This window comes from Phasianus colchicus, chromosome 12 (assembly GCF_987193195.1).
Source record: "Phasianus colchicus chromosome 12, bPhaCol1.hap1.1, whole genome shotgun sequence".
NCBI lineage: Eukaryota > Metazoa > Chordata > Aves > Galliformes > Phasianidae > Phasianus > Phasianus colchicus.
Window position 1 is genome coordinate 10,773,341 of NC_143447.1, and position 24,418 is coordinate 10,797,758.

General features: G+C 38.8%; 1 protein-coding gene across 3 annotated transcripts; it reads right to left on the reverse strand.

Annotated features, from left to right (window-relative positions):
* Positions 1-1,323: 1,323 nt before the first annotated feature.
* On the reverse strand, positions 1,324-24,224 carry SECISBP2L (SECIS binding protein 2 like). Of its 3 annotated transcripts, none has more exons than XM_031587635.2 (18): positions 23,988-24,224; positions 15,551-15,729; positions 13,923-14,247; positions 13,256-13,391; positions 12,598-12,827; positions 12,484-12,508; positions 11,632-11,747; positions 11,251-11,382; positions 10,798-10,881; positions 9,687-9,854; positions 9,398-9,539; positions 8,469-8,638; positions 7,137-7,269; positions 6,248-6,410; positions 5,318-5,538; positions 4,560-4,714; positions 3,865-4,084; positions 1,324-3,399 (listed from the first exon to the last, which is right to left on the reverse strand). In XM_031587635.2, exons 1-18 carry the CDS (start codon positions 24,003-24,005, stop codon positions 2,726-2,728), a joined length of 3,291 nt encoding a protein of 1,096 aa, XP_031443495.2. In that variant the 5' UTR covers positions 24,006-24,224; the 3' UTR covers positions 1,324-2,725. The 3 variants fall into 3 exon arrangements, with proteins under 3 accessions (XP_031443495.2, XP_031443493.2, XP_031443496.1); XM_031587633.2 differs by having other exon boundaries at positions 11,632-11,765; XM_031587636.2 differs by lacking the exon at positions 23,988-24,224 and adding an exon at positions 21,061-21,207 and having other exon boundaries at positions 11,632-11,765.
* Positions 24,225-24,418: the final 194 nt, after the last annotated feature.

A 24,418-nucleotide genomic window follows, 5' to 3' on the forward strand; every position in this document is an offset into this window, starting at 1 on the left:
ATTTTTGACTTTACCAGATAAATTAAGTGGTGAAATCATCTCTATAAAGAATGTCTTAAGAAAAGTAGATTCATTTTCTGGATAATCATTTTCACAACAAAAATATCTATATACCTATAACTACAGAAACACCTTCTCTTGGGAACCATAACAGCCTGTATAATAAACTGTGTACTTGTATACCAAATAGAAATTCAGCTACTTTAAAAAAAAGTCATGGTACTGTAAAACATTTTTATGCTTTTTTTTTTTCCCCCATTCCGGTGGCAATAAAAATCAAAGTTACCACAGTGAGATACTCTTCTCAAGTGCTTCAAGTGGTAAGGAACTTCCCTAAACTTAGATGCAAATGGATCACTCCCAGAGGAACTGCAGTTTCATTCCCCATTATTGCTCATTCCCAGCTTATCGAAAAGGAAGCACTAGGACCTGTTTCCTTTGCACCTTCTGTTTGCTCCTCCAAGGGTGATCTGCCACACTGAAAGAGACTAGTTCCTTATTTGCTGGCAAGTTAAGAGATATTAGAAGTGCTATGTCACCTTCAAGAACTATTAAATCTGTAGCAAAACTGCAGTTAAGTAGTGGGCTGAATATTACAAGTTTTTTCTTTTAATATATATAAATGTCAAAAAATCTTAAAATGACAGTCCAAGTTCAAAAAGACATACAAAAAGATGCATTTGATGCTAATACTTCAAGATCAAAAGTCATTTGAATCACTGGCACTGAAAAAGCAAATGGAAAAGTTACAAACATCTTTTTTTCTCTTCTGATGTTCTGCTTTGCCCTCAGTGTATACACCGATCCCAGCTGATGCTGAGACGTGCTTACACATCCAAGGGCAAGTTTTGCTTGTCAGCAGTTCAAACACCTATCATTTCCTAAAGCAAGAACTCTTTGCAAACATACAGACAGAAGTCTGCCATACAGAGAGTGAGAAGTTTAACATTCAGGAGGCGTCAATCCTCAGTCTTTGTTTTCCTACAAAATGCCTGTTCTAGCATCTAGGAAGATTACATTAAGGAACTAAGAACACGACAGAACAGCCAGTTGTCCAAGCAGCTCTCTACACTGCTTATGTACACAGCATTTGCTATGCCAGTATCTATCAAAGCTTTATTTACATAACACACAGATTCCATTATTCTCATTAGCATTCAAAAACCCAGGGGCAGACCATTTCTAAACCCAGAGTCTTTTTTCCCAGTGCAACTCAAGATGCCAGCACTACTACTACCACAAGCGCTGGTCCCACGTTAATGAGTGTAGAACACCCAACTAAGCCAACTACTTTTGTGTTTCTCTTTCAGCTAATCCAGAGGGTTTAAAAAAAAAAACGCATTTTGATACAAGTGATAAAGAAAAATGAAGTGGATTTAAAGTGTATTCATGTGAATTACTCTTTGGCTATTCTTGTAGTGAAGCTCCTGCTGCTGGCAGTTTCTTGCCAATTTAATACAAAGATGAAAAACTCTCCTTGCATGCAAATTTGAACATACTCCAATCTGAAATAGAATCATCACCAGTTAACAAATTTCACAGAAAAATCTCTACAAGTGTGTGGTTCAAGGTGGGGGGTGCTTCTTTCTTGTACCTCAGAGCCACTGAAACACCTCCCCAGACTGCAGAGCACTTCCCCCTTTCCTGGGATAACAACTTCCTTTTTTACTCTAGAGGTCAACTCCTAAGGCTGCCACAAATGAGAACAGGCAGAAAGAGGTCACATTTGGAGTACAAACTGTGAAGATCCATCCTGAATTCAACAAGAAGGTGGCCAGGATCAAAACATGCAGATGAACTTATCAGTAAACTGAGCCACTGCATCATTTGTTACATAGGTTACAATATGCAGAAACAGCTTTCCTGAGGTAAGTCAGAGGAGAAAAAGGAAGTCATCAGTTTATTGAAAGCCCTGGATAGGGATTACAGTTAGTGATCTACTCTATGGTTTGGCAGACAGCAACTGCTGAGAGCATGGGCAATTTTCCTTTCCTGTTCTTATGCAATATTGCCAATTCATAAATAAAATAATAATAAATACAGTAGTTATATCCCTCTAGTTCAAAGTTTTTTCTGAAATCCAAAGTTGGCATAGCTTATCGTAATCATTTCATCTAATCAGCAGCTTTGTGACAATGCTTTCACCAAGGCCAACAAAGAACTTGCATTTATGTCAGCGTAAGAACCACATATAGATTTTCTCTATTTACTTTTCATAAAGACTACAAATGGGTTTTTTTCCAGATTTTTTTTTTTTTGAAAACAAACACCTAAATCCTGCTTCTATTTCTAGACAGAACTAGAAAAAAAAAATCACAGCCAAATACACTGACACACCTGGCATAACACCAGTGAGAAGCACTGGTAACTTGTCAGTCTTAAAATGCACGTTATCTCTTTGAGAATGAGCTAAATGGTCACATAAAAGAACTCTGCTTAAAATTGGTCAGTTGTAAGAAGTTTCCTTTTACAAGATGTCAAGTGATTACTTACCAAAAGATTTTTCACACTGTTTCTATTCTGGGAAATAGATAGTGATTAAAACCTAAGCTCATTTTTAAATCAAACAAGTAACAGACAGCTACAAAAATATTGTGAATTAAATAAGCATTAGATGTTTAACAGTGCAAAATGTTGAGATGAAGCATACAGAAGAACGGCTGCAACTTTTACAACAGTTAGTTTTAATACAATTTCTAAAAAGTTCCTGAGTTGCTGCTGATTTTTACGGCATGTAGATGGAATCTGTATGTTCCTTGTTCAAAGAACCACAGATGGTGGGCTTATGCTGAATGTTACTTCCATGCTTATCGTTTGTCCATTCCTCACTATCAACAGCTGGATCGACCTGCTCAGAAGTCTCTATTTCTTCCTCCTCGCTTTGTTCTGCATTGTCTTCTTCAGCACCACTAAGGGTCTTCCCAAGCTGAAGAGTCTCCATAGTTCTCTGGGTCTCTGAAACCCAAGATTCAATTCTGCTATTAAGCTGAACCTCTACAGAAATGGGTTCGTGGGCATAATCCTCATCATCTTCCTCGTCTTCTTCATCCTCCTCTTCTAGCATTCCTGGTACAAGAGTACTGGTGGTACTGATCATGGAGGAATTCAGAATATCTCTGCAGCTGCCATCCAGTGATCCCGTCTCTGTACTCTGCTGTGATGCCCACTCCAGATTGTCATCTGGTTTCACCTCTTCTTTCTCACCTGGTGTGGCTTTTCCATGACTTGTTGCTGAGGTAGTGCTGGTTGTAGCCAGGGGTGGCTGTTTATTAAGGGGAGATTTTGCAATTTGACCATTGCCAGCTTTTTCTGGTACTGCAGTCTTGGATGAGGATTCTCTCTCATTTTCAGAGGTTTCTAACCCATCTGATGTCTCTACCATATTTCTCCAGTTAGTTTCTACAAGTTTCAAAAGAAATTTGTGTAGGAAACAGATTAATATTTTTTTTTAATAGAATTATTTCTTCCAAGCATCCTGGAATTATTTAAATAGCATTTGGAAGCAATCATTTTAAATATTATTCTGCATTTTCTGTAAAAATTTTAACTAGATAATCAGTTGTGTTTGGTACAGTCTTACTACTAGGCTTTCCTATGCAAGTTCAATAAAACTTGAAAAATCTACCTCCACCAATGCAAGTTAGTTAATTTAACACTTAGGAAGAGTGGAACGTACAGTTATTATTTCCTGTATTGTTCAGGAGAAGTGACAACATGAATCAATTTTAGTATTATCCCTGACAGCTGTAGACTACTAATGAAGAAATGCTGTATTTTTAGCTGCATTTTCCTTTAAGTAGCATTTGGAAATCTCCAGCTTCTGGTTACAGAAGTAATTTTTTTTTTTTTTTTTAAAACACTTACCATATTCTTTTTCGTTCACTTCAGATATGGGTTCAGAAATAACACTACAGAATGAGATAGCACTTGCTGCAGAGGGATTACGAGAATGACCCATGTGATGAGGTGCCTTCTTGACATTCTTCAGGGCTTCTTCTGCCTGTTCCTGTTCCATTGCAGCAACCATATCTCTGTATGCTTTCCTGGCCTCTTCAGTCAGTGATACCAGCTTATTAAATAAATCCTGAGTATGAAGACAAGGTGGGATTTGTTTACTTTTTTCACCTTTTTTAGATAAATCAAATTTCTGCTTTTAATTAACAGTATACCACGTAATGAAGCTTAAGCCTACTAACACCAAACACCTTTACTTCAACCAAGGACTAGCTCTGCATTAAATATAAACACCACTGCCCATTTACAAGGCTTTAAGATGTCTTTACTTGAAAAATACTGTTTTCTTTACAATCTTAAGCCTTCCAGAGAATTTCACGTGGTCTTTTAAGTCTACAGGAAAGTTACAGAGCTGTCATGGACAAGCGTTTCAATACACTGGCTTTCAGATATGAGAGAAAAACTGAATTTCAAAAGAACAGAAAAGAGATCAGGTCAAGGCCATTATCAAACGTGTTTGATGTGCTGCTCTCTGTGCTAAAATAATTCTCAACTATAAGGAACGTAACTGTTCATTCCAGCCACATACTAAGTGAATTACTCACCTCAGCACCTGAGTAGTTGAAGATACCCACTACACTAACAGGAACCAGCTTGTTCACACAACGACCAAGAGCTTTACGTCCAAGAGCAAAGACAAATGGAATTTCTTGTTCCCGTGCCATGGCTATTACATTATACAGAGCTTCATCCAATCCACCTTGAAGAAAGAAATTTAACAAGTATCTAGTCAAAAGTCACAGCATGGTGACACAGTCTGTATCCCAATTTTAACTTAAATTAGCCAGTAAAACTTCAAGAAACACTATCATAAACTACTATGTACTACAGGATAATGAACTGTAATCTGAGTGCAGCCAGTGAACATACATCGGGGTGCTTCTACTGTCACAGCTCTCTTACTGAACAGAGCTTTGCTCTTCTGGTACCTCAGAAAACTTCTATTTGTATTTCGGGCAGGGGCAGAAGTGTCTTGATGGCTAAAATATTTCCTTTAGAGCAATACACAATTCTCCTTAAGAGGACCCAGAGCTCAAGATTTCAAGTATATCATAGACACACTGGAATCAAGTTGAAGTCTACTGCACACATTATCCGCTCATCTTCAGCTATTTCACTCCTCATGAAGAAGTTTATTTCCAGAACAGAAGAGAATGAAATAAATACAGACTGGCAATTGCACAATTGATTCTAAAGTGTTACATCATGGCACAGCAACTGAAAAGTGGTACTAACCTTGCTAATCAGTGCTACACAGTGACACAAGAAAACCATAAATGAGTTTTGTTTCTATAATTTATACCTTTTGACTGGATTTTTTCACAGTTGGGAGATATAATTACACACTTGATCTTGTTTAGCTTCATATGCTTAGTAACCTCACGCAATCCCATCACAAGCCTTCTCCTTGCTTTAGCTCTCATGGGATCTTTTTGATAAATTCGTTCCTGGAAGCTGACAAGCTCTTGCAATAACAGAGTCACACATTCATCAATTTCTTTACTCAGAACTTGGTTACAGTATCTGTCAATTCAAAAGACATCAAATATTAGTATAGCACATACTCAGTTTCCGCTGAGTCTTTCTTACTAAAGAATTGTATTACTTCAAGATATTTGAAGAAAAAATAAAGAAGCTATTTGAAGTTGTTAAAAGGGACTGGGAAAAAAAACAGACTGCATATGCAAAGTTTAAAAAGTACCTTGAAGAATAGTTATTTTTTCTAGTAACATCCCTTGCCTCACAATGTTCAGCAAAAGTATTAAAGTGCATAGAAAAACTCCAGGAAGTGCCAGAATTACTCTTTTCCTTAATTTAATGATCTTAAAAATAAATACAAAATTAGTAAATAACATAGGAAGAGCAAATACTACAGTATTTTCAACATTTGTAAATATTGCTCCTCTTTTCCACCCACAAAGCATACCCAGCCCTCCTTTTAAAAATTTCTCAAGATTACTTTCATCTAGTTTTTGTTCCAGCAAAGAAACTCCATGTGTGTGTATACATACACAATATACATCCACATATGCATGTAAGTGCATATGTATTTACACACACCAAGATACGTATGTAGCTATTTATCTATAGGAAGACAAAGTAGCAAGAAAATACTTGCACAGACTTGCACTGATTAAAGACTAGTTTACATTGATTCACTAAATCTATCCACATTTAAAAACGAAGGGGACCTAAAGTGAAAAACTTAAATTCAATAATGCAGAGCTCTTACTCTCTGAATCTCTTGCTGTGGATTTTGGTTATTGCAGAAGATGCCATGGGACTACCTATCCCAGAACTAGCAGGTGAGCCTTGGGACACCGGGGTCATGCAGTATGGAGAATTTTGACTTGCTGGTGAGAGTGAAGTATCACTGGGCATACTTAGCCCCGTTTCTGAAAGACAGGTTTGAAACACAAAGACGTCTTCATGTAAAAGAAACAGCATTACAATTCTTATGTGCCTCTCTCACTTTCTCCACATTATATTCTGAAAACACTAAACAATATTTTTCCCTGGAAGAGTAATTGAAATGTGGCAATGAGACATAAACACACATCAGACACTCAGCACCAGCTCTGAAGCAGTACACTGGAGTCCTGGTAGACACCCTCCCTCCCATCGCCAAAAGTCTCCTCACACCAAGAACACAGAAAATTCTTCGGAGCATTCCAGCTGCTTACAGCTCTTGCTGTAAACTGACAGTCCAGATACCACAGTTTATTGACAAGTGTTTTCTGTACATTAGAAAGTTATGTATATTTAAAACTTCCACACCTGGATTACTTCTAGTTTGCAAATAAAACCTAAAAAAATGTAATAAACATAGCATCTATTTATTAACAGTGCTAATTAATTCCACAGGTTTCAAATAACCATTCTAGCTAAATGAGTGAGGATTGTATGGAGGTTGTGTACCTAGAATATACACTGCACGAGTTTTCCACAACTGAGGAGAAGATAAGACATCTCAGGAAAAAAAGATCTAGCTTCTAGTATTTCATAATGCTAGAAAAAAAAATTACAAGAGAACACCAATAGACTGCATTGCATAAAAAGAGAAGATGAAGTAGGTTAGTCAAGGTGCAGGGGGAGAAAGCAGGAGCAGAAGGAAGACTGACCTTCTTGAGAGGCCAGCTCCTGAGACTGATCAGCAGGTAGGCTTATATGAACTTCTTTCTGCTCATCAGATCCCAAAATGCTATGATCTACTGATAATCGGCCTTTCTTCTCTTCTCTCTCTTTCAAGATGATCTAGGAACAAAACCAACAACATTTAGAAGCAATGACCTTTAAAGAAAAACAGCCATTTGACTGACCAAGGCACAAAATAGTAAATGTATTTCAAACTTTCCTATTCATACCAGGATAAATAAACATGAAATCATTTCAGCTCTCTCGTGGATCACAAACAGTATTTTATTCTAGCATTTTACAGACTGTATACTCCATTCTCTCATACTTCCACATAAGCAGTGCTTTCAACAATTTTTATTGCTAAATACTTGTACAGCTTCTTTCCGGGTACGTGATACTACGAACTCCTAATCCCCATTTTTTGTAAAGACATCTTATGCAAGAGTAAGAAATGTCTTTAAGCAGCATCACTGTATCAGACAGAATTCCTCTCTTAAATAAAAAAATGTGTAAAGATAACAGCAGTATATCTGTGGTGCTTATGACAAATAAGACAAAGGCCTTAATAACAGATGCTTAAAAACATTTCTGGACAGGTATTTGTGATTTACTTGAGTTTGAAGTTCACAGCTAAGTCAGGAGAGAAGAGGAAGAAAAAGATCAGAAAAGGAAAAAACAGAAACCCACATGCAACTTAATCACAGCCAATCTTTGCACAACACAGCTTTATCAGATTCTAACTACTCATGCTGTAAGGTGGTCTTGAAGTTGCTTGCTCTGCTACAGGTCTTTACCATTTCCTATTCTTTATTTTTTTCTTATTGTCTTTTATTTTAGGGCTAGTTTTTGTATTTTACCTTTTAATTTCAGCATATACTTCATTCTCCCTGCATGCACACATACATAAAAAAACAATTAGTTCCACATTCACTCAAAAAAAAACCAAACATGTTTTGCTTCAAGTTAGATACACTCCGCTAAAAAAACAGGGTAGGGAAATTTAGTACACTACATGTAGGATTCAGCAACATGGAAACTATGTGAGTGTTTCCATATGTTATAATGCTTATAGTTTAAAAAAAATCCTTGAAATCCCTATTGAGATAAGTTTGCATGCCCTCACCTAGCTCCAGGGCTAGAAGAGTTATGTACTAGTGTACTACATGCCTAAGACAAGGTATCAGTGTAACAAGAAACAGAGAGAAAAGGTCATGATTCCTTACCCTACTGTTATGATCACTAGTTCTTGGGTAAGAAAATAACAGTTCTTCTTGAGTGCAGATGCGAGTCAGAACACACTATGGCTGATCATTTACCTTTTTAAGTGCTGTAGGGCGTTTCAGTTTTGAAATCTCTCTCTCTTTTCCTCTTTTCACTTTTGGAGCAGTTGAATCCAAAGGATTAAGGCAACCCATAGATGGCTGTCCCTTTGTTAAAGACTTTCTGTTGGCAGACTCTTTGGAATGAAAAGGAGCAGCACTGCCAACTAAAAATGAGAAAGATGTTAGTTTCACTAGAAGACATGTCAGCTTTTATTCAACACTGCTTTCAGAATTTCCACCGATGAATTCTTAAAAGTAAATTTTCCTTCCTTGGAAAAAAGCAGTTCATAATGACAGGAAAATTACATCATTTGACATTGTCACTTCCAGATGGTTTTAAGCTTTCTTTAGTTTAGCCTCATGTTTTCGGAAGTTACGGATTCCAGGAAAATAACTACTTGATAACACTGATAATGGATCTCTCAAATGACTGCATGTAACATCACAGTAGTAAGATAAATTGCAACTATTTATCCAAACAGTGCCTTTTCCTTCTGCTGTCAGAAGCTTAGTTAGCTGAAGGATAAAACAGATGAGAGCGCAGCACGAAATTAACTATCTTCCATTTCTCACAGAATACAATAAATACAGTCTCAAATGAAGATATTAACCATTCTTTGTTGAGCTGTTCAATATAACTTTACTAACTCTAATGTTTGAACACAGATGAAACTCAAAGCAGGTAAATGAAGCAACACACATGGTAACTATGCACAACAATGGACTCTAGGATATCTACTACTGCTCAGGAGTGAGATTCAGGGGTTACAATAGATGACTATGAAAAGTGTCAGTTCTGCGCTCAGCAACAAGCTGAGAAAAAGCTATTTTTTGTGTTAAAGTATGACAGGAAAAGCATACTTAAGAGAACAATCACATTTTCAACTTATATTGTCACAAAATGCATTTAGTGTTAGAAATACCTGTGTATGAAAGAGGTCTGGTATTGGTGATCTGACGTGCCTTCATTGCTTGCTGCTGCTTTTCAAGAGCTGCCAACATGTCCCCTAAATCTAACTGGACAGGAGTCTTGCTCTTCTTTCCAGCAGCTTTTGATAAAGCCTCCTGTAGGACAAACATCACATGCTGATAAATAAACAGCACCTGCAAAACTGTCTTTGAAAAGAGATTCTTGCTTTTCCAGAAGGAGGCAGCTGCTAAAAGATACTCCTATCAACTGCATGCATGGGAGAAGGGCAGAAAACTACATACCTGGAGTTTTTTCTGTTCCATGCTTATCTCTGAATACTCCTGAGCTGTTGCGAGTGCTGCTGCCAAGGCCTTCTTCTTCTGACTTTTCGCACGCTTTGGTACAGAAGTTGTAATGGGAATTGGAGTCTGGACTATACTGATTGGAGAATTCTCTGGTAAGTCATCTAACTGAAACGTTAAGACAGTGCATACAACACAATTAAAGACCTATCTCTTGAAGACCACAGAAAGCATTAACATGCTAGAAGCCAAATGAGTAATTATTTTAGTCATCAGTAGGACCCAATAATTAAGTTCATCTAGATGACCCAAGTAAGGTAAGAAAACTAATAAATCTTAGGTATTTATTTTTGATAGGAAATTTTTTTTTCCTATTTTTTCCAATTATCTTCAGAGTGCTTTCCAGTCTGATTGCTAAATGAGGGTGATTTTTTTCCCCACTCAAAACATTTCATGCAGGACTTGCTTTTCATGGACAGCAGCCAAATAGGTTAAGTAGTTTACACAGATGTGAAACAAAACATTTAAGTAGATCACATAAGTGTTGCAGATATGCTCTTTTATTTCTACAGTCTCAATGCAGATGTTGAGCTTATTTTCCTTTCAGAATAATCTAATCAAACTAACTACTTCAGGAAACTGAAATACTATGTATTTGAAGATTTAACAATTCCACATCAAAGCATCAGTCCCATCATTCCACATCAATGCAAGTCCCTCAAGTCAAAAAATAACTAGGATGTAATCTAGGTATTAATACAAATAAACCCAGATAACCCTCAAAATCAATCTCAGGAATCCTTTTGCATGTACTATTCACTCAAGATTTAGCATACAATTTCAGAAAAAAAAAACCATGAGAAACAATCAATGAAGATATATATCGTACAGTTTCTCTCATTAACAATCTCATTAAGGCAAGTTCTACGCTCCATTTTTTTTACACATCTAAAGCCAGTAATGCAAATATCTTAAGAAGATCACAATTGAGACATTGCATAAGTTTGTATCTTTTTTAAAATGGATCTCTATTACTATTACAGTATTTTGTTTCAAAACAACTTCTGCTAATTTAAAAATAATTTGCTTTTGTTTTAGAAGAATTACTTACTACTTTGGGTGAAATCTTCTGCTGGATGTTACTACTTTTGCTGTTGCCACTGTCACTATTTAGTCCTGGAAACTCATCTTCATCCTAAACAGTAAAAAAAATAATAAGAGCACAGAACAAGAAGCCACATTAAAGTACCAACTGAAATAGCTGAAAGGACAACAGCAAGTTTAATCTAATGCTGAAGACCCACATAAACTAGATGCACTTGAGACTGACACAGAAAATGACAGAAGTAGTTAAAACAGTTCTGTATCTGTATAACTTTTTTTTTTTTTAATTATTACCTCTTCAAATAAGTTCTGCTATATTTAGAAAGGAAAAAAAAAAAATCACAGAACAGTAGTTTTTATTCGCAGGCCGAAACAAAATTTTGCAGCTTCTCCTTTTTGATAACATCACTTGTTCTACATTTATCTCACTAATGCATTAACAGTTTTCATACAACACTACCTCAAAATACAGAGGCTCAGGACTCTGCTCTGCTCTACTTGACTGACTTGTAGTTAGAGGCTTTTCATGTCGTTTCTGCAAATTCTGTCTCCTTTCTGAAGACGTGCTGTGGCCTCTGCATCTGAAACCAGACTACAAAATAATGAAGGGGGTTGGTATTATGCAATTTCAACTTCTCAAGACACGTGTATGCATGTAAGACATTCACATTTGTTAACTAGCAATGAAGAAGGCATAGTTTATATGGAATTATACTTAACAAGCTGACTATTTTAAACATTAAAAAAGCATTCTACAGTTACCATTGAATCTATTCTCAAATTCCTTATTTTCATATTACAAGAAAGAGAATCCTTAAGTTTAGAACCACTAACAACATACCTGTGAACTATTTCTTTGCTCAGCTTGTCTTCCACCTCTAATAAATGTCTGTGTTTTCTCAATCCAAGGCTTTTTTTGAGTTGCCTGGGAATTTACGTTAGTCCAACTTACACCAGCTGAAAGGAAAGTGCCAGCTATAAAAAAAATGAATCACTATGACAGAGTACACCATAGTGACATGCATGGAACCAGAGCCAGGAACTACAATCTGATACAAATACAGTGCTTCGTGTAGTTCTAAACTTCGTACAACATTTATTTCTGTAGCTATTTACAGAAGGTACCTGAATCACTTTTATGGAAGAGTCACATGACAGATATTCAAACTGTCATTATCAGCAAGCAGTCAGATAAAGGAAATACTGAATGAACACCCACAGCAATTTCAGTCCAGCCATAAATAACAGCCACTAGCATTATCCACTACTACTGAACTAATCACATCTGTTCATGTCCTTAAAGTATGAGTGCTTCTCAAATAGAGAGTTCTTTACTTCTCAATTAAGAGCAACGCAATTACCATCCATATACGAACTGAAATCCAATAGAGTAAGGAAGTATGAAAATAAAGTACGATAAAATTCATGCAAGGCTGTGCTTCTTCCACTGCAAGCCCTGGACTTTTTCCCTCCTTTGAAGAGAGAGGGGTTTTTGATAAATTATTAGTAATAGCTACTTATATACTTCCATTCAACAAATCAACAAGGGAGTATTGATGAGAATGATGGATATCACAGTAAAGACAAATCTTCAGAAGTATCTGATGAGTTACAGCAGAGCCCTGGAAGCAGACCATTCCCAACAAGACAAAGCAAAAATAAAACATACACAGCTCACTACAGAAATGCTTACTTGTATTTATTGATGGCTCTCCAACCTGAAAAGGAAAAAAACTGTTTTAGTAGTCTCCTCCTTTTGGTCTGCAGGATACAAATATAGTTAAATTACTCATTTATGTCTACATACATTCATTGCACAAGAATCTGCACTTCTTGAAGTCACAGCTGCAGCCTGGTTATTGCCATGCTTAGGACTACAATAGCCACTATCACTGTCAATGTCTGCTTCACTTGCACCCTGCTCACTAGAGGACTCTGCAGCAGGGTGAGAAGCTCTTCTACGTCTGCCTTTTGACTTCCAAAGCATTGTAGAGGTGCTCTCAGAAAGTGACTTGTTGGCTATATCTGAAGGAAAGTCTACAAGACAGATTAAACAAAGTAATTAGTTATAAAGACACAAAAAGCCCACATGATAAGAACAAAAGGAAGAAACAGTCCTTGCACATGACAAAAAATTCCCTTCAATTTTAATGACACCACCTTTTTTTTCTTAAACAAAAAAAGATATCTAGATCCAACTCCCTCAACAAGATAAAGGTGTTGTTGGCAATAGCAACATCTCTGCAGGAACACCACATCATTACAACACTGTACTCTGACAGATTGAAAAGATTGCTGCAAATACCAGCAGCCTTTCTTCATTATCTTCTTGATTTACAAGATATCTCTCTCAGAAAGTACTCCTTAAAAGAAGATGGATCTGTTTCAGAAAGATTGTAGCTGAAATATAGTTCTAGTTATCTTGCACTCCCCTTCTCCCGAAAAACAAACAAACAAGGAATTACCTGTCTGCTGTGATGCATCAACCAACAAAACAATCTTTGATCTGTTCTCAGGACCTGATGAACTTGTCTCCTTTTGAGTGGCTACATTTTTCACTGGAGGACGTTTATTTTTTATGTGCATCTGTAACTGCTGCTGCTGTTTTAAAAGATTAGCCAAGCATACATTAAGCCACACTGTTTGTCTTCATAGTTGTAATCAAGCTAAACAAAGTTCTAATGCTCCCAACAGAAGCCACACATTTGAAGACAAGGGGTTAAAGGAAATATTCATAAAGTACTTCTAACAATCTCATACATTGGATTTATTCACCTTTTCAAAACATTTTCTGTAAACTTTTTTTTTGCTACTTCCACATCCTAACAAAAGGTAGAAGTATGAATATATTCTGTTCTCTTGGGACATAACTCAACTCGGACCAAACAAGCAGTAACAGTGGGAACTCCCCATATTGCACTTACAGATTTTAAGCTCACCATGTATTTTAGCCCCAAAATATCTCCGTATACAGTTACACAACACTCCAGTTAACATCTTTTCTGCCCACCTTCTCTTCCACTGATATTCTTCCATAACTGCTCTTGCTCAAATGAGAAGCATGTTTCTGCACAGGTACTTTATTTATAGTTTTACTTTTGCCATTAAAAAAACAGACTGTGCCATACTTACTTTTGGTATGATTGGTCCCCTGTTACTGCTTCTGCTTCGCTGGGTGGATATTGGGAAGACCTGGCCTGATGGGTTGGGACGCTCGGTGCATTCTGTAGTAACTGTATTTACAGCATTTGCTGTTTGAAAGGGTGCTGAATAGGGAGGAGGAAAAGGATGATAGAAACCCATGACCTGAGCACAGGGTGCTGGCATCAGCTGATAGTATGTATATTCTGTAGAAACAGGTGGTTGAGCAGATATTATAGGATAAGCAAGGTACGGTCCTGCAGGATTTGGGTTGGGTTGCTGCCATCTGATGTCATTGTTATATAATGGAAACTGTCTGTAAAAATTCAAAAGGAAAGAAAAAAGATTGCTCAGTAAGTTTTTCCCTGTCAAAAAGATTCCGCACATCAGAAAACCACCACTCTTAGGAAAAAAAGCCAAAACCATTTCACAGACCATTAGTTTTTAGTAACTGAACTTAAATCTTAAAATTCCAATTAAATGATGTTCAAATCTCCAATTACATTAAAGAGTAAAAATATAGTTTTGTTTAGAAATAAGTTTGCATGTGACAAGATAATGTTAAATTCAGAAATCAGAGCTTGGCATTTCTCTTGAGAAATTCTTGGAACCAACTACAAACTAAAGTTTTTCAGCAACTTTAGAGGCAAGCTTCCACAGGTAAGCTAGCAAAGAGATGACAGTGTCATGCTTGTTAGCTTAAAATACCTGAATATTTGGCCCTGAATAAGAGGAAGCAGTCAATTCATCCTTGCTCAAAATGCCTATGAAAATGCAGGCCTTAAGAAACACCTGTAAAAGCCAGCTTCTATTTGAGAAGCTCACTAGTAAATGAAGTGTGGGTATTTCTTCCAGCGTTTATCTGAGATACAGCATACCACAAGACCACTCCCAGGGAAGCTAGAAGCCCAATTACTGTCGCTTCACACCTCAAGAAACGAGGAGACCAGTTACATAGAGAACGCCCAAATACTAAAGAAAGCAAATGACAAGTAAAGAGTCAGGATAGTTTTACAGATTGCTGTGGGCAGTTGCTAAAGGATTCTTTTTGTTTTTACCTACGCAAATGCAGCAGTACTATAGAGTGCTATCCTAAGTAAACACTGAGTACACTTATCAACATCAACTGAAAAATACATGTGTATTTACACAATGAGCACAAAATAAAGAACACTACAATTATGTATTCAATCAAAAACCTCTGAGCTAGAGTGATGAGATCTTAAACTCAATGCATTATAACAAGTTATTCAGGAAACTGGATACAGCTACATTGAGTGCAACAGTGTCAGGTGTTCCTTCATAGCAGGATACCAGTTGCACACCTGGAGCCTTGCTTCAGAAGTAGAGATTCAAACACAAATCTCCTGACTGCCTTGGAAGGCAGCAGACAAAAGATCTGTATCAAACCCCCAAAGCAAGTGAAAGGAAAAGAGAAAAGAACACCAATTGAGGAAAGCAAAAGGAAGCAAACAAGTGAAAAACATTTAATCCTCACTAATGAACAGGGGAGATTAAATGCAGCAAACAATGAGTATACAAGCAGTTGTCACTGACTTAAAATTTCAAACTCATTCACAGAGTTTTTCTTCCATTAAAACCACAACCACATGTATTACCTATTGGATTGATTTTCTTGTACAAATGGATAGCAAGTGATCAGGTAGCTGGGGATAGGAGTTGGTTCCACGCCATTAATTCCTCCACTGTCATTAGGAAGCGCCATTGGGATCATTAGTGTTTCTGGACCCTTCTTTTGAGGAATAAATGGTTCTACTTCAGCTGACAGCTTGACATTCTGAGGAAAGAGAAAGTGTTGTAATTAAATACAGAATTAAATCATTTAGGAAAACTTAAGATTCATAAAGTTGAATGGCAATCATCACAAACAGCAGGCAAAAGGGCGACAAGGCTACAAGCCTTCTGCAGTCAACTGAAAGAGGTGGAGAACAGTTGGTAAGTGGTTGTTAGATCCTTCCAGTCAACATAGGCTGTAACACAAATCAACATCTAGCATTTATATTAACCTTTACAAAGTGCTGTACAAACACCAATTAATTTAAAAGGAACTGAAGTTCTGATCTTGCAGAGGAAATGCTAGTCTGAACACTGAAAGAAAGAGACTTGCACTGTAGGCGGAGCACAGTTGTGTAGGCTTGCATAATTGAATTCAACATATGGAAGATGTAGTAATGCCTGGTGTGCACTACCAAACTGACCGTGTTCCTAGGCAATTATAGAACAGACTTTTCAGCCATCATACGTTTACTGCTAAAATAGATGGAATGTGTGTGGGGTTTTCTTCTGTGATACACCATCTGCACAATTTTAACATATTTTAAAGCGTTAGAAATATGATTACATTTTGTCATGATAAGAGAATTAAAGACTGCTTAGAGATAAGTTTTAAACTGTGCTCTCAAAGGAAAAGACCACCCCCAGCCCCAAATTCATCCTTAACAGCTTCTACAGCTTTTTTATGCACAGCTTTGGTCTGGTAATAGATTAGCTGGATCCTATGTTTCAACAATGACAAACGCTCCATTCAGTCAGCTAAAGAAGCCCTACTCTGAGATGCAGAGCCATTATAACCTGAAATTCCATATTCTAACAGAAGTTACATTTAGCCAGAAGTGATCTAATTTTCCAAACTTCTCAGCTTCAATTCCCTTGTCTCACACTAGTTACCAAGTCACTTCTTTCTAAAGCAGGCAAAGGCTCCACAGCTGTTTCTTTCCTTTGTCCAGGAAACTATTCCAGAAGCTCCACACAACCTGTAGGAGGACATGCTCTTGTTTTAAAAGAGGTGAACCCTGGAGATGTGCAGTGGACAATCTTACGTCCTTGCCACTATATGTTCAACACCCTCAAAATCAGGTAAACAACACTTCTGAAAACACCATGACAAGTAGTCACAACTACCTTGCGATTCTCAGTTCACATCTTTGCTTTGTCAGTCCCACAATCCATCTAAAGACATTTCTGTTACTGCCCAGAATCTCAACGTAATAGCTTGTTTTAAAATTTATTTTTGAAATAAAACACACGTGCAAATCACATGCTTCCTTTATCAGCATGGGGTGAGGAAGTAGGGAGAAGCTGGAAGGGGAAAGTCCAAAAGCATTTTGAAACTGCAGTTGTCTGATGTCAGTAAGGAAGTTGTTCTTTTTCTTGATGAACAGGCACTTTTAACACAGACTGAACAGGAAAGACTCCCAGCTTAAACATTTGTTTGAGCAACGATGAAGTCAAGACACTTAAATAGAAGAAAATTTAATTGATCAGTAAAAGGTAGAAAATCATAACTAACAAAATGACTAAGATCCTGTGTTGCACTGTAATTTACCAAACAAATAAGCTGAAAAACAGCAGTTACTTAATTACTTGGTCACAAAGAGAACTGAAAAGAAGTTTGGACAGTAAATGCTCCAGGGCTTCACTTAGGTATTAAGCTTACTCTCAAGTCATCATAACTGCCAGCACTTGGTGCACCACTTTTATTATATTGAAATATTTTCCGTATGTGTACATGTAAAACTTAATTGCAACATGGGATGTCTGAATTCCCCGCTAATTTCAGAAGAATTCTGCTCATTGAATTCTGTTAAACTCCATTTGACACCCAATGCTACGTAACTGCAAACACAGCCTATAAGAGCCACTGTAATGACTTGCTTTTTAATACGCATTTGATACCCGTTGAAAAAGTTTGGTTCCTGTTCTGCATCTGCCTGTTTATTTTATCCTTTCATTGTCAAATCTGCTCATTTATAGTTCTTCCATGAGATTTTATGTAGTTTTAGTTCAAATTTCACCATTAGCTAGTTCCTGTATACACCAATTCACTTATCTGCAGAGCCAGGAGGCAACTCCCAGGTGCAGAAGTGCCCTGCTCTACCCAGGGCTCCCTCTCAGGCCTTGGGCTTATCACTGAGCTCACCAGTGACTCACATACCCACCTGTGAAATCCCGAGTCATCTGCTTCAATACAGCATCACACAACTATTTTTTTTATATACATACATAGAAAGTCAACTGCTTTCAAACAGTGATCATGTTGTAAATGACTGAAATACCAACACTCTGAAAATGAAGAGATTTTTTCCATGACATGTAAAGATAGCCCTGCAGAACTGTTTGCAATAGAATTCGGTTGTGGGCTGGCCTACAAAACCAGACTGCATAAGTGTTAAAGCAACACAGCTAAGGCTATATCATCCATAGAAGATTCAAGAGCATAAGTAGGATGAGCTCTGTAGAAATACAGAACTTTTACAAAGCACTGGAAGCTCTCAGACAACTACACCTAACCCGCTGCTCAGTGCCTTCCAGCTGCACACTGACTGAACTTTGGCCAGAACACCAACTGTAAACCACTTGAGAACTGACTAGGAGAACAGTCAAAACATCTGATATTTGTGATGCAGGTCATACAAGATTCTCTATTTTAAGGGGCTTCCCAGTCTGCTCTTTCCCTACGTTGTTTTGGCAGACTGACGTGGAAATACGAGAAAAATGACTAGTATTTAATAACCATTCACTTGTAGAGCTCTCTTAGTAAAGCCATCTCTGTGATAACAAATCGTATCATCATTATTACTCTCACAAGGGAGCAGTCTTTCACATTTCACTTTTAACAATACTTGATAAGTGATCAGCACAGGAGCTGAATGACTCCATCAGCAACACTGCCACAGCAAAGGCATTTCTTGCCAATTGGCAAAGATCAACCCTACCTGTTAAGGTACCAATAGTTTTGAACAGAGGCTTTAAATTATGCTGAGATTGCAGAATTCTTGATTATTCTAGCTGTAATATTTTCAAGACAATGCATTACCCAAACTGCTTCTGCAAAATTATAAAAGTTACCTTAGTTTTCCATCCAACTACTTCTGATCAAATGTATTTGATTTCTTTATCTCTTTACTGGAAAGACAGAATTCTCTTTTCAAATTTCTTCAAGGGTAGCAGGGGGAAGGACTTGGGTATTCCATAAATCTAGCAAAACAAACTTATTTTGCTCCTTCCATAAAACACTGAGATACATGCACTAGAAGGATAACTTCAATGTTTCCTTCCCATTGCCCTCTCTCTCTTATACATGTAATATTAATTATTGCTATGATAGAGCAATTGGTTACTATATTTGCTACACAGCTTATAAAGTATTGATCTTATTTATAGTACTGAGAGAAAGAATATCCTGTAACCATGAACAGGTAAGGGCATTTGAAAGTTAATACCTTTTTTTGCCTACAGAACTTTAACAGTGTGTTAAAATAATCCAAACAGTCCAGAAGTCTCTTACATGCATTATACTATTAGCCCTTGCACAATCTGTACATGTAGACTAATTATATCAACATTTCTAAGATGTTTCCTTCATCCTACTGAAGCAACTGTTTTTTTTAATTTTGCATTTATTCTGCAGACTACGTATACATATGTTAGCAAAATAGCAATCTTAGCCTTAAGAACGTGTTTCAAAAATCCTGCAAGCACAGAATAAAAGACCCCTTTTTGAAGTGGCATGTTGTTCCATAGGTAAATCTAAGCAGACAAGCCAAAGAGCACAGAGATGTGCAGTACAGCAATTCCTCGAAGCTGGCAGTCACACTGCACAGAGCAACAAGTGCAGATGCACAGAACCCTGCAGGACTGATCACAAAGCTGACCTGCAGCCAAGAACAACAAAAGGTACCGACAAGAAAGATGCCAAACGCTAACAAGCTTTTGGTAATCTTTACAACAGAACACTTGTGATACTATTTAATGCTATGATTGCTCTCTGACCATTTACCCTGCAGCCAATAGAAATCAGCACTTTGCCACTGACATCAGCAAACAAGGAGCTGGGCCTTACGTAGTTAATATTAAAAAAGTATGTTTTGATCAGGCAATCCAAAGGCAAACATTGCAAGACCTAGTTTTACTCTGGCATGCAACTTTCTTATGTTTATTCAACCTTCCACATCATGAAATTGAACAAAGCTTTATCGAAACTGACCTTTGATAACTAAACTTGTTTCAGCATGACTTTAGTTTATATTTAGAATCCTCAGATTTTCACCCACTTGCCTATCAACAGAAACACATTCCTTCAAATGAAACCAGGACTCACACAGAAGTCTCTTCTGTAGATACCCCTAGCTTTAATTTGTAAAATGCTTTGCACTGTCTCATTACATATTTCAGTCCAACAATTACAACTCTTTCAAGACAGCGTATATATTGAAGAGATCCTTTGTTTCCTATATAAAAGCTACTGTAGTCATCAACAGCTGCAAAGACAGAGGATGACACAAGCAGGAACAGACTGGTAAACTTTGTTCTATAGTTATAGCACTGTATGCTTAATCTTAGAAAAGTTTTTGTTCATTGTATTTAATGCCATTCAGCACTCTGCGTTAAATGGGAGCACTGTCAGCTTGCTTTCCTACTGCAGAACACTTGGGTATCTATCTTACCATTTACAGGGTGAGAAAACAGACACAGATGCTGCATTTCAGTGGGCTAGAATGAAATCAGCTGTTTTACTGCCACAAAGTCTGGAAACTAGAAGTCTCATCACAAACATAAGACAGAAAGCATAGCTCAAATAACTGCTTTTAAAAACCCTGTTTCTTAATTTTAGATCTCAAAATCCAACAGTACCACACCAGGTGATATTTCATTTATTTTAGATAAACTTTACCAATATGGAAGTCATTGTTTCTATAATTAGCTGCTTCTAAGTGGCAGATGCTTCAGGAATGGTAAATATGCAGTCTGACTGGAAACACCAGCAGTGCCGTTTAACAGCACGCACCATTCCATCCAGCCTTATTTAAACACAGTAATTTTGATCCAACACTTTAAGCAAATATACTATTGAGTTGGTCTTTTCCCTAAGCTCCCATACACAACTCTCTTTCCTTTCACAAAAGAAAATACCCTTATTCAGAAACAACAAATTATGAAGAACTAATATTTTAATGGCACAACAGGACAAGTTAGCTTTTGTACCATTCAATAACAGAATATGCTAGGAGAAAAAGTGGGAAAAACTAAAATACAGTACTTGTAGTCACAAAGGTTGTCCAAAAGATAAAAAGCTACAAACAGGATCCTCTTCACTTATCATACTTACAGCACTTAACAGTGCACATCAGCTTCTGAATTCATGCTGTCAACATGAAGTGGGAGTAGGAGTGCCTTGCAGTCTGCACACTGGAGGTGTCAGAGCAAACCACTCACCTGCCTGCTTCCTCACCACCACCAAACAGTCAATGAGAAACATCTGTGATCAGAAGACCTTCATGTATCACAGCATTAATATTTTAAATGCATTGAGAAACACATTCTATAACAAAACAAAAGCCCTAATAAAATCCAAATTCTTCTGTACTTCCAAGGTTCAAAAGAAAGAAACATGCAAAACCTAGGACCGGGGAAAACAGTTCTTTTTCAGTCTGCCACGAAACAGACGGAAATTAAATAGGATAAAGAACATGCAGATCTAGACTGACTACCACAGCAAGCACTTTATCAGGCCAACTGTTGAACGGTCGAGAATAACAGAGGCAAGCACACCGGGCAGTATTTAAGCAACAGCAATACAAAACACAGGTACTTGATTTTGCAACTTCACCTAATTTCTCAACCGCATTAAAGAATCAAACACCTTAATCACAGGGCTAGACAAGTGCCTAGCACTTACAAACAAGGCACAGCAGTACCTGCAGAGGAGAAGTGGGTTCTCTACCATGACCAGCTCAATAGAAAGACTGCTGAAGGTCACATACTGCATTTTATCTCACATGGAGAAAGTCTACATTTAACCATTGAAACTCATCCACTTCTAAACAGAAAAGGGGTCAGTTCACAATAAATACTACTATAAAATATTTATTTTTGAGGGTTTTTTTTTTTTTAATGTTTTCTTCCCCATTAGCTGCCAAAAGATCACTGGGCACATCACAACAAGCAAAGCCACACCAGAATGAAGGTAACAGATGTCAGGAGCAGTGCGCAGTGACGCTATTTACTCGTACAGGTGCCCACATGTTCTTGGTGCACAATGTCTCATCCGGATTTACTCATCCAGCACCCAAAACTGTTCAAATACATTCCCCACCAAAGGCGCCAGCAATCCTCCCTTACTCTTGAAATAAGAATTTCTACCATGGCACGGTATTCCTACCTACCCATGTTCTAATTCCACAGTAATTATTCCTATCAACAGGAACAGTTACTTTATTGTGGTTGGGTGAGTAATCTGGGGGAAAGGGAAGAAGAGAATTAGAAAAACTGTTATCGTGCTTTGATATTCCTTTATCAGATGTCACACAATACAGGTGCTGAAAGTAGACCAAATGGAAGAAATCATAGAACAGCCCCCAAAACTGATGCAATCTTACCCCACAGTTACACTGATAATGGAGATTACAATCTATCTCACTGCACTAAAGGTAAAAACTCAAAGCATTTAGGAACCTCTTAACTTGTTGCTTTTTTTCTCCTAATTATGCAGTAACAAGGCAGTTGAGCCATTTTAAAAACTTAACAGTTATTAATTTGCCTGTCTAGAAGCCTGACTAGTGGACAAGGAACTAACAGAGCTAGATATGCTGCAAGCAGAACAAACAAGATGATGGTTCCTGCTTCCGAGAGCTCAAGTTGAGGTATTGCAGTTAAGATAACTACACCATCAGATCCAACACCTTACACTGTAAGAGCTCATGAAAACTGAGAATCACTATTTCCAACAAATAAAAAGAACGGTTTGATTGTGATACGAGTATAAACCTTACAGTAATGGGGCAAGAAAGAGTTCAAGCAACAAAGAATAAATATTTCACAACTCTACCACAGTCCTACTTATGGTGGAGCCAGAAAGGAAAAAAGTACAACATTTTAAAATTAAGAAGATGAATTAAGTAATGTATTGTTCTCTACATTTTAGATCATTAAGACAACACACTGAGAGCCATACCATACTTCTTTAGAAGCAAGAACAAAATGAAAAGTGTTATATCCGTACAGTGCTCTATTCTAAGCTCACGTTATTTACTTGACTCACACTACTACTAGAAATCCCTGGATATAGCAAGGCTCAAAGTGACAAAAAAGGAACATCTGAATTCAACATAAGAATTTCCAAAACATTCTGCTGAACTTGGAGCCTAGAATTACAACGAGGCCACAATGGAGGGCAGCGCTCACTTCAGACGGACCATTCAGATCTGCCTCCTGACCATGGAAGCTCTCATTGTGCGCACGTAAACAACCACACAGACACTTGTGTTCCAGCACAACCTTCTTTATAGTTAGAAGTAACGCAGACCAATCACTTGGAGAAGAGCAAGTTCACTATTACAGGAAAAAGATGACTTCCAGAATTAGTGCCCTATATGCCCAAATCTCTCCCCGTCAGCAACACCCCGGTGCTGAAAACCTCAGCCAAAGCCCCGCACGTATTTCCATCACTCCAACAAGTGCCAGGTCGCACGCACCGCAAAGTTCTGGTGAGCACACAGCCTCGAACCACCCCTCACAACCGCAATTATTCCACAAGCTTGAAACCGAGTCTATCTATAGAAACCCGAGGGGGAGGCCCAAAACAGAGGGCACGGCCCCTCTCGAACACCAAGGGGTGAATCCCACGGCCCTCGAGTTAACGCGGGCAGACGCAGCCCGGGCTCCGGAGGCTGAGAAGGGCGCAGCCCCACGCCTCCCGCAGGCCGGCGCCCAGCCCCGGGCCGGCAGGGCAAAGGGCCGCGCCACAGCCGCTCCCAGCCCCGACCCGGCCGGGGGGCTCCGCCAGGGGTGACCGCCGTCCCCTCCGGACCCGCACCCACCTCAGCCGCCGCCGCCGGTCTCCGCAGGCCGCGGGCCGCGCCCCGTCCCCGCGCACGGCAGCCCAGGACGGCACCGGCCGGGCCTGACAGCGGGCAGCCGCCGCTCCCTCCCGCCCGCCGCTGCCCCCCTCAGCGCGGCGCCGGGGCGTCGCCGCCACCTCCTCCCGCCGCGGTTGTTTACGGCTCCCCAGCGCCGAGCCCGCCCCCCGCACCGCACCTTGTCGGCTTTGTCCATGGCTCCAGCTGGGCTGGGCGGCGGCTCTAATAAGGGCGGCGGAGGCTCCCAGCTGCCTCCTCCATGGCGCTCGCTCCCCGCACCGGGATCGCCGCGCTCCCGCACACGCCCAGGGCGGCGCTGGCACCGCGCGCAGCTATCACGGAAACCGAGCCCGGCTACGCCACGGCCGGGGGCGGGGAGGGGAGGGGGGACGGCGGCGGGGCGAGGGCGGCGGGGAGGGATCATCTGGGACGGAAGCCGGGCGGGCCCAAGCCGCGCAGAACGCCTGCTCAGCAGCGGTGTCCTTGAAATTATCTGGAGCGGTGAAGGGGAAAAAAAAAAAAATACAAAACCCTACCATTTGTTAAGAGGGAAAAAAGCTAAAAATGTGGCTGGCACAAGTGACCTGAGCATAAAGATGGGCTGTGAAA